Source organism: Hypomesus nipponensis, chromosome 9, assembly GCF_054491055.1.
Source record: "Hypomesus nipponensis isolate SF chromosome 9, ASM5449105v1, whole genome shotgun sequence".
In the NCBI taxonomy this organism is placed as follows: Eukaryota; Metazoa; Chordata; class Actinopteri; order Osmeriformes; family Osmeridae; genus Hypomesus; species Hypomesus nipponensis.
In genome coordinates, this window is record NC_140369.1 from 9,319,577 (window position 1) to 9,328,491 (window position 8,915).

General features: G+C 42.8%; 1 protein-coding gene across 1 annotated transcript; it reads left to right on the forward strand.

Annotated features, from left to right (window-relative positions):
* The first annotated feature begins 63 nt into the window (after positions 1 to 63).
* On the forward strand, positions 64 to 4,993 carry nelfcd (negative elongation factor complex member C/D). The gene is made up of 15 exons (XM_084706391.1): positions 64 to 271; positions 679 to 791; positions 878 to 987; positions 1,103 to 1,212; positions 1,304 to 1,411; positions 1,527 to 1,679; positions 1,781 to 1,911; positions 2,080 to 2,245; positions 2,374 to 2,508; positions 3,049 to 3,188; positions 3,318 to 3,432; positions 4,082 to 4,177; positions 4,260 to 4,400; positions 4,513 to 4,642; positions 4,736 to 4,993. The coding sequence occupies exons 1-15, from the start codon at positions 215 to 217 to the stop codon at positions 4,768 to 4,770; spliced, it is 1,740 nt and encodes a 579-aa protein (XP_084562517.1). The 5' UTR covers positions 64 to 214; the 3' UTR covers positions 4,771 to 4,993.
* The last annotated feature ends 3,922 nt before the right edge of the window (positions 4,994 to 8,915 follow it).

The following is an 8,915-nucleotide window of genomic DNA, read 5'->3' on the forward strand; positions in this document are numbered from 1 at the left end:
TTATAGAGGCGGCTGAAATTGGGGGACATGCCATAGGTACGCCAAACCACATGGCGGCGCATGCAAGCTCATCTGCTCATGTTTGCTAGAAGCTAAGTGGCTATCCCCTCTCAAACTAGCTACCAAGATAAATGGTATGCGAGTTATCAAAACAGTTTTAATTTGTAGATAATCAAAATATTCGCGTAGCATATTCCTGATTTTCTCGATCACTATGGATGAGGAATATTATGGGACGGTTAGAGATTGGGATGGACCTGACAGCAATTTGGTAAGAGATCTTCCCAGCTAGCGTTAAAAATACTTGCTGGTAGCTAGCAAACGCATTGTTAAACATATATTCGTTGGCTAACCAGCTAAATTAGATAATTGCAAATTAATTGAAAAGTGAAAAACACGGATTATTTACCAGCCAGCCAGAAATATATTCTCCAGCTTTTGAAAATCTCCAAATTTACCTAGTAACATCTTGGTTTAGAGCTAGCTAGCTATTAAGCACCAACTGACCAGAAGCAAGTTATTTTGTTACATGATAGCTGGTACGCTAATTGAATCCGTGAGTTTTACAATGGGTGTGCCTTTTTTTTTTGTGCCTTTTTTGAAACTCGTGGTCACGGTTTCTCTTAACAAGTCAACAGTGTTAGTAAGCATGGATGCTGCAATTCAACTTTATTTTAGGAGGACGGCTATGTTGAGGGGGAGAACGATGGAAAAGTGCAAGAGGACTGCCTGCAGAAATTTTCCAGCAGAGATTACATCATGGAGCCAGCCGTTTTTAACACCCTCAAAACGTACAAATGAAACATTGCATGCTGACATAATTGAGTTATGATTGCAGTGTTAGTCACAAAGCTATCTTAAAGTGCTATTTCTACAGGTATTTCCAAGCCGGTGGCTCACCCGAGCATGTGATTCAGCTCCTGTCAGAGAATTACTCTGCTGTGGCTCAGACTGTAAACCTTCTGGCAGAGTGGCTCATTCAGATGGGTAAATTGAACAAGCATCCTATTTACAGTAAACTAGTTAGTTATTCTTTGTTGTGTCCAGCCAAGTTACTTCCAGACAGATAAATGCATGTTTATTTTAATTGTTTGTATTGCAGGTGTAGAGCCAGCACAGGTACAAGAGCGGGTAGAAAATCACTTGAAAAGTCTTCTTATTAAACACTTTGACCCTCAAAAAGCTGATTCCATCTTCACCGTGGAGGGAGAGGTGAGATCTCAGACCTTATTTTCATGTAGGTTATAATTGGAAAAGCTCTTAGTATTGAAATTTATTGGAAACATTTATGTCTTCTGTTCAGACACCTGCTTGGCTAGAACAGATGATAGCCCACACTACCTGGAGAGATCTCTTTTACAAGCTAGCCGAGGCACATCCTGATTGCTTGATGCTGAATTTTACTGTCAAGGTAGTTCTTCACCCTCTCCACAGAAACAAATAGTGGCATATAAAAGATGTACCATTTCATGTCAGATATGCAGAGCAATTCTACAATCTGTCTCGCTAATTCCCTGTGTGTTCAGCTAATTTCAGACGCTGGGTACCAAGGGGAGATCACCAGTGTGTCGACAGCATGCCAGCAGTTGGAGGTGTTTTCCAGGGTCCTTAGGACTTCTTTGGCCACACTACTAGATGGAGGAGAGGACAACCTGGAGAAGAACCTACCAGAGTTTGCTGCAAGTCCCACTCACTCATGTTGAAGAGGAATTCACACCAAATTCTGTAATAATATCCCGGTATGAGTGTCTGACAAAGTGGTGGCCTCTTTCTCCTACAGAAGATGGTGTGTCATGGGGAGCACACATACTTGTTTGCCCAGGCCATGATGTCCATCCTCTCCCAGGAGGAGCAGGGGGGGTCAGCCATGCGCAGGATTGGCCAGGAGGTACAGAAGTCAGCACATCAAAGGTACCTTTCTCTCTCTCAAGCATTTCTCTCTCAAGCATTCTCTTATATTTCCTTCTATGCAATGATATTATAGTTCTGATATTTTGAAATAAATTGGCAAGAGGGGTGTGTGTGTGAGTTTGTATGTGGTGTGTCTGATATAGATTTGTGTGATGATCTGTGTTTCAGGGGCCATGATGCTAGTCAGATTACTCTAGCATTGGGCACAGCAGCAGCTTACCCACGAGCCTGCCAGGCCCTGGGAGCTATGTTGTCCAAGGGGGCACTCAATCCTGCTGATATCACTGTACTATTCAAAATGTTCAGCAGCATGGACCCTCCTCCTGTGGAACTGGTGAGAGCTGTGCATAATTCCAATGCATTTAAACAAACTATAGCTGATATTAGTTTACTAGTTAGAAATAGTAAAATATCCAGCTTGTCTCCTCCTGATGAATGAAATGTTGCTGTTTTTCCTTTTAGATCAGAGTGCCAGCCTTCCTTGACCTATTCATGCAGTCACTGTTCAAGCCCGGCTCTAAGATCAACCAGGATCATAAACACAAGTACATTCACATTCTGGCTTATGCAGCTAGTGTGGTTGAGACATGGAAGAAGGTGTGAGAAACCAAAACATCCCTGACACAGAATTCAGCATTTTGATATTGTTAATAGTCAATGGCTGTTAACATGCAGACTAATATTCCACTATTATTCCAAATATGATACTGGTCATGTAAACAGCATATTTCATTTGAATTTTCTGAATAAGGCTTTATTCAAAATGTAGTATTTTACGATTAAGACTGAAGATTTGCCTGTATTAAACGGGTTTTAGGTGCAGTCTATTCTACAGCGCATTCAGAAGATGCACCTCTGTTTTTTACCTCAGTTTGCAGCTCACTGCCTCTAGCTTGTTTATGGTCAGCTCTGTCCACTGTACATAAACCAAGTGGATAATCGGAGTATGCCCGGAATGCAAACTGAGACATTAGTGGAATATTAATTTTCATCAGCCATGTAAACAGTTTAGTATGAATACTCTTTTGGGGAGAAAAGCGGAATATTTTGTTAATGTAAACATACATTAATCACTGTCAAAATGCAGACCAAAAATGTATCCGGTTTACAGTTTTGAACTTCTCAATTCACCCACAGAACAAAAGGGTAAATATAAACAAAGACGAGCTTAAATCCACTTCAAAGGCAATAGAGACTGTCCACAACCTCTGCTGCAATGAAAACAAAGGAGCAACAGAACTTGTAGCGGAACTCAGCACTCTGTATCAGTGCATCAGGTAAGCACAGTGTCATCTTAACTGGGTTGAGGACGGAAGCCTTGGATAGAACTTTTGTTATGGATATCTACTTGATTTCCCCACCACCACTGATTAACTCCTGTGTTATGTTTATAATTTGTGGGTCAGGTTTCCAGTGGTTGCCATGGGGGTGTTGAAGTGGGTGGACTGGACAGTCTCTGAACCTCGGTACTTTCAGCTCCAGACAGACCACACACCAGTTCATTTAGCGCTGCTGGATGAGGTACAAGCTGTATCCTACTAGGGTTGCAAAGTGGCGGAATATATCCGGGCTGCGTTTCCCAAAAGCGTCATAAGCCTAAGTTGATCGTAGAATCCATCGTAGGACAAATCTTAGTTTTACGGGCCGTTCCCAAAGACATCGTAGCTAAAGTGTCTCTTGAAAATTCGCAACTCTTTAAAGCGCATAGATTACCCTACTCCTTACGAGCATGTTTGGGAAACGCACGTAAGAAATATCGATGGTTTATATTTTTGCTCGATCGTTGCTACGATCCATCGTTATCGGGAAACGCAGCCCTGCAAACTTTCAATGGAAAGTTAAGATGGTGAATTTTGAAATTATCTGTGCACGTTATGGAGGAATGCACAGTGCATGCAGGGGGTGTGGCCTCAGTAGTCCTGCAGTAAATAGTGCTTTCATGTGATTAAGGAATGTGCAGGGTAGAAATTCACCAGAATTTGCATTACATTTTTTCCAAACTTCCAGTTTATTGCCATAATTCTGTCATATTCCCATTAATTCCCATGGAAGGTTTCCAACTTTGAAAATTCCTGACATTTTGCAACCCTATATTCTACTGAGAATGTATTTTTGGGGTCCGGACAGAACAAGTACAAAATGTATAAATATATTTATTTTCCCCCTGCAGATTAGCACGTGTCACCAGCTCCTGCACCCTCAGGTTCTCCAGTTGCTGATAAAGCTATTTGAGACAGAACACTCCCAGCTGGATGTCATGGAGCAGGTGTGTGTTATATGATTACTGGTGTTAGTGTTGTTTAATATTTCGTTATTAAATGTCTACTCTTTGGTTGTCTTCTTGACAGCTGGAGTTGAAGAAGACCCTATTAGACCGCATGATTCACCTGTTGAGTCGAGGCTATGTGCTACCTGTAGTTGGCTACATCCGCAAGTGCCTGGAAAAGCTCAACACGGACATCTCACTCATCCGTTACTTTGTAACTGAGGTAGCTTCTATTCAGATCTAGTCTTACACAGAAAATGTGTTTCTTGTGAAAGAAGTGAAACTTTGTATTTCTATCTGTACTTTCAGTTCAGATGTCTCTGTTGTTCCCAAAGGTGTTGGATGTGATTGCTCCCCCATACACGTCAGACTTCGTACAGCTTTTCCTACCCATCCTGGAGAACGATAGCATAGCTGGCACTATCCGTACAGAGGGAGATCATGACCCTGTGGCTGAGTTCATAGGTCAGCATCATACTGAATTGATTGTCCAAAATGTTCTCCCTAAATAGTTTTACATGAGATACAATGATGAATTGTTCCTTTTCTATTTTCCAGCTCATTGCAAGTCTAACTTCATCATGATGAATTAAGATCAGCCCTGATTGAGGATGCAGCTGGCAGCTGGAAGAACAGGGAAAAACTGAAGGCACGACCTCAAAGCAAACAATGTCAGCTGACTGGCAATTGGAACAGTACTGCTTTTGGGGCACACTGAAATCAATTTTCACACAAACTTTGGAATTTGTCACAATTTAGGTGGTACAAACCCAATTTGACAGGTGTTTAGAACAATTAAAATGTAGTGGTACATTGTCTGCCAGTCTGGTGAATCTTTGAAATAAGTTATATTTAAATGCTTTAGCAGCAGACTAAGGACAATTTTGGCGGGCACATCTTCATAAATCTATCCTTTTTTACCTTTGTGTAACATGGTTGTATATACAGAGTTTTTGAATAAATGTGTGTTTGGCATTCAATTTCTCACAAATCCAAGATGTTTATCTGTACAAAGTAATATTGATGAATGTATTCTGGGCTCAAGTTGTACCTTACGCTATTATCCATGTTTTGTCAGCATGGTGTCAAATGTATTAATTCATTTGTTTTCATGATTGTCAATTAATAAATTTCCCTACTATGATCGTTACAGAAAATGGTGCTGTATTAATCTGTTTGCAATATGTAATATGTTGTTTGTTCAAAACGAATTCAACTTAAGCGCTCTTTTGTGACGTAGGTGATTACGTTACTGTTGATCATCTGTCCATCATTGTATAAAGCCCGCCCTGGCAATTTCATTGGTACGCCCAGATTCTGGTTTTCTGTAGTTGTACCCCAATATGAGACCCTCCAGACCCAACTTCCCAACCAAATTTTTTTGTGGGCGGGGAGAAGTTGGGCTGGCAGCCAGGCTAGATAGACCTACAACCAATCAGAGCAACGTAATAAGTTTTTTGTTGAAAACTAATTCAACCCATAGAGTTAATATAACGAGAGTAAGCTACTTTTGTTTTCCAAGATGGCGTCCCCATTCATTTTTATGAAAAGTGCTCAGTTGCGCAGTGAGGCAAGCGAGAGCGCGAGACTGGACGCAGCCATCTTTCCAGTTCCGTGTCTTCCGGTCTAGCTTTAAACCGTGGCTCTTTTTTTCTCTAGCTCCGAGACCTCGTGCACGCTTGCAACTAGCTGTACACGTCATACTTTGCGACAACCAGTCGCGAGCATAGATTTATATGGTTACGAGCGTGTGAGCTAAGGCATTGCAGTGGCAGAATCTATGGGCAGAAAGTCCGATAAGAATCAGAGACATGATGCAAACTTAACAGAAATGTATTCTGTCACTATAGTATTCCTTCCACTTGTTTTTTAGAAATAGGCTATAGGGCTAAATATAGGGCTATTCGAGATGGAACTCAACACATATGTTGCTTTTTTACTTCATGATTTGAGTATGATTTCCAACGCATTGTATCGGATGAAATAAACTGTTAACATGAACAGCTCCGTCGTTTTTCTTGCCAGGCAAAGAAAGCTTAGTTATTTTGGTAACCGAAATCTTCCATAATGCAGACTTACCATTGCTTACTGTCAACTATATACTCAAACGAAATGTCACGAAATTCACACTGCCTTCAATTTATCATCAGTGTAGAAATGTGGCCAGTGTTTATATGTTCATCCTACAAAACCAAATGCCTATATAACGTGATCTAACGAGACTTGGTAATAATGTAATAAATAAAAACTCGAGAACTGTGTCTAAAATATACTTTATTGAACATTTGCCTTTGAAAGGGGCTTGTTCACAGGACCATATAGGCTACAAGACGTTTCCATCAGATGTAAGTGGGGGTGAAACATCACTGAGGACCTTCATTGTCCCACAAAAGCTGTCTGGCTTGATGACACGATCAAAAAAAGAATAATGGGTGTGTTTAACAAAAGCTTCTGAAGGCAAGACTAATATTATTAAAATATATATCATTTCCGATTGTGGTTAACAGTTAAAGTATGAATCTTCGTCTTTGCTCCAGATAGACATGTCAACAATAGGCTCGCGCTTAACTTAATATATTTGCCATCATGTCATGAACGTCTTTACGAAATATCAAATCTGTTTTAAAATAACGGGAATAAACTATATTAACGACATTTCATGTATGTGACAACCATTTGCTAAACTTGTTACAACAAGGCAGGCAACTCAAGCCATTTCTCCCTGTGCTCATTCAATAAAAGTCTATGGCTCATTCAGCTCAATGTAAATCGGCTATCGGCCAATGTGAACTTTTGTGCTCGTGCCCTGTTAGTATCCGCGAGCGCATTTGCAGGCAACTTTTATTGACGTAGGCAAATAAATGGGGTGCTAGTTTACCCATTTCGGAATGGTTTCAAACTTCTGCAAAAATCTGGAAAAATTATTATATGTAAAAGCTAGTAGTATGAGGCAGGTTCGAGAATCGAACAAAAATTATTGGGAGAGATAGTTTGGTAAATGTTGACTGGAGTTAATAGAATAAAAACGACCGTAAGAGTCGGAAACCTAAACGTAAATGCAATACCACCTACATCCACCGGGGCCGTTGCTTCAAGCCAAGGGGCGAGGGGTGGGGGCTTGATTCAACCCAAGGGCTCTTTCGTGACGTTGTTGATTACGTTACTGTTGATCATTTGTCCATCACCGTATAAAGCCCGCCCTGGCAATTTCATTGGTCCGCCCAGATTCTGGTTTTATATAGTTGTTCCCAATACGAGACCCTCCAGACCCAACTTCCCAACCAAATTATTTTGTGGGCGCGGCGAAGTTGGGCTGGCAGCCAGGCTATTAGGGATGTGCATCTCCATCACTGAGGACGATGCGATACACATCTCGATGCACTGCCAACGATCCAATATATTAAAGATACATAAAAGCAACTACTAATGTGATACGATACGATTCACCCCTATTGCGAAGCAGTGCGATTTGACAAAATGCGATTCAATGAGATGCGATGCAAAGGGAATATGATGCTATGCAATTTATTATGGTACATAATGATTTACTTTTATGTTATGATGTATTTCTTTGTCAGACTGCCAATCATCAATTAACTAAATGAGTGAAAGTTTTATTTCACTTATTAAGCAAAGTCTCTGACAAAAGATAGAATTACATCAGGCCTGGACTTTGCATTAAACCAGTCCTTCCTGTTGTATGTGTTCTCTGAATGTAAAAACGGGTAAACTGCTGCCAGTCACAAGCTGCTGTAAACACTATCATAACACTTCACATTGTATTGAACTCAAATACGTCCTACTTTTCCTACTCATACGTCCTACTTAGGATTTTTCTCAATGACTCAGCTATCTCTCGTCTTACTTTGTCGTACACAACAGAGATTTGTTTTGTCAAAGAATGGCTTCCTATTCTTGCAGGGGGTACCGCTGGAGCTAACCACTGACTGTAGCCATAGCTGAATCCGAGGGGGAGGCAGACGTCTCCACACGAATACTATGTAACCTCTTCGGATGACCTCGGGACCTCGGGCGTTGGCCTGACCCTATTCCTGGACCTCGCCTGACCGCCGCCGCAGCACGAGACCAGAGATTTGTCATGGCCCAACCCTCACCCCGGTGGCATTAAGGTTGGGGGATCGAGGCTAGGGTTAGGGTTAGGGTTAGAGCCCCGGGACCTCCGGGACCTCGGGCGTTGGCCTGACCCTATTCCTGGACCTCGCCTGACCGCCGCCGCAGCACGAGACCAGAGATTTGTCATGGCCCAACCCTCACCCCGGTGGCATTAAGGTTGGGGGATCGAGGCTAGGGTTAGGGTTAGGGTTAGAGCCCCGGGACCTCCGGGACCTCGGGCGTTGGCCTGACCCTATTCCTGGACCTCGCCTGACCGCCGCCGCAGCACGAGACCAGAGATTTGTCATGGCCCAACCCTCACCCCGGTGGCATTAAGGTTGGGGGATCGAGGCTAGGGTTAGGGTTAGAGCCCCGGGACCTCCGGGACCTCGGGCGTTGGCCTGACCCTATTCCTGGACCTCGCCTGACCGCCGCCGCAGCACGAGACCAGAGATTTGTCATGGCCCAACCCTCACCCCGGTGGCATTAAGGTTGGGGGATCGAGGCTAGGGTTAGGGTTAGAGCCCCGGGACCTCCGGGACCTCGGGCGTTGGCCTGACCCTATTCCTGGACCTCGCCTGACCGCCGCCGCAGCACGAGACCAGAGATTTGTCATGGCCCAACC

What these genes read in the sequence shown, in the direction of transcription:
- nelfcd (XM_084706391.1), top strand. Translation starts at nt 215, where the DNA reads ATGGATGAGGAATATTATGGGACGGTTAGAGATTGGGATGGACCTGAC. An exon ending in ATGGACCTGACAGCAATTTG is followed by an intron (nt 272 to 678) that starts GTAAGAGATCTT and finishes ACTTTATTTTAG; the next exon opens with GAGGACGGCTATGTTGAGGG. An exon ending in ATTTAGCGCTGCTGGATGAG is followed by an intron (nt 3,433 to 4,081) that starts GTACAAGCTGTA and finishes TTCCCCCTGCAG; the next exon opens with ATTAGCACGTGTCACCAGCT.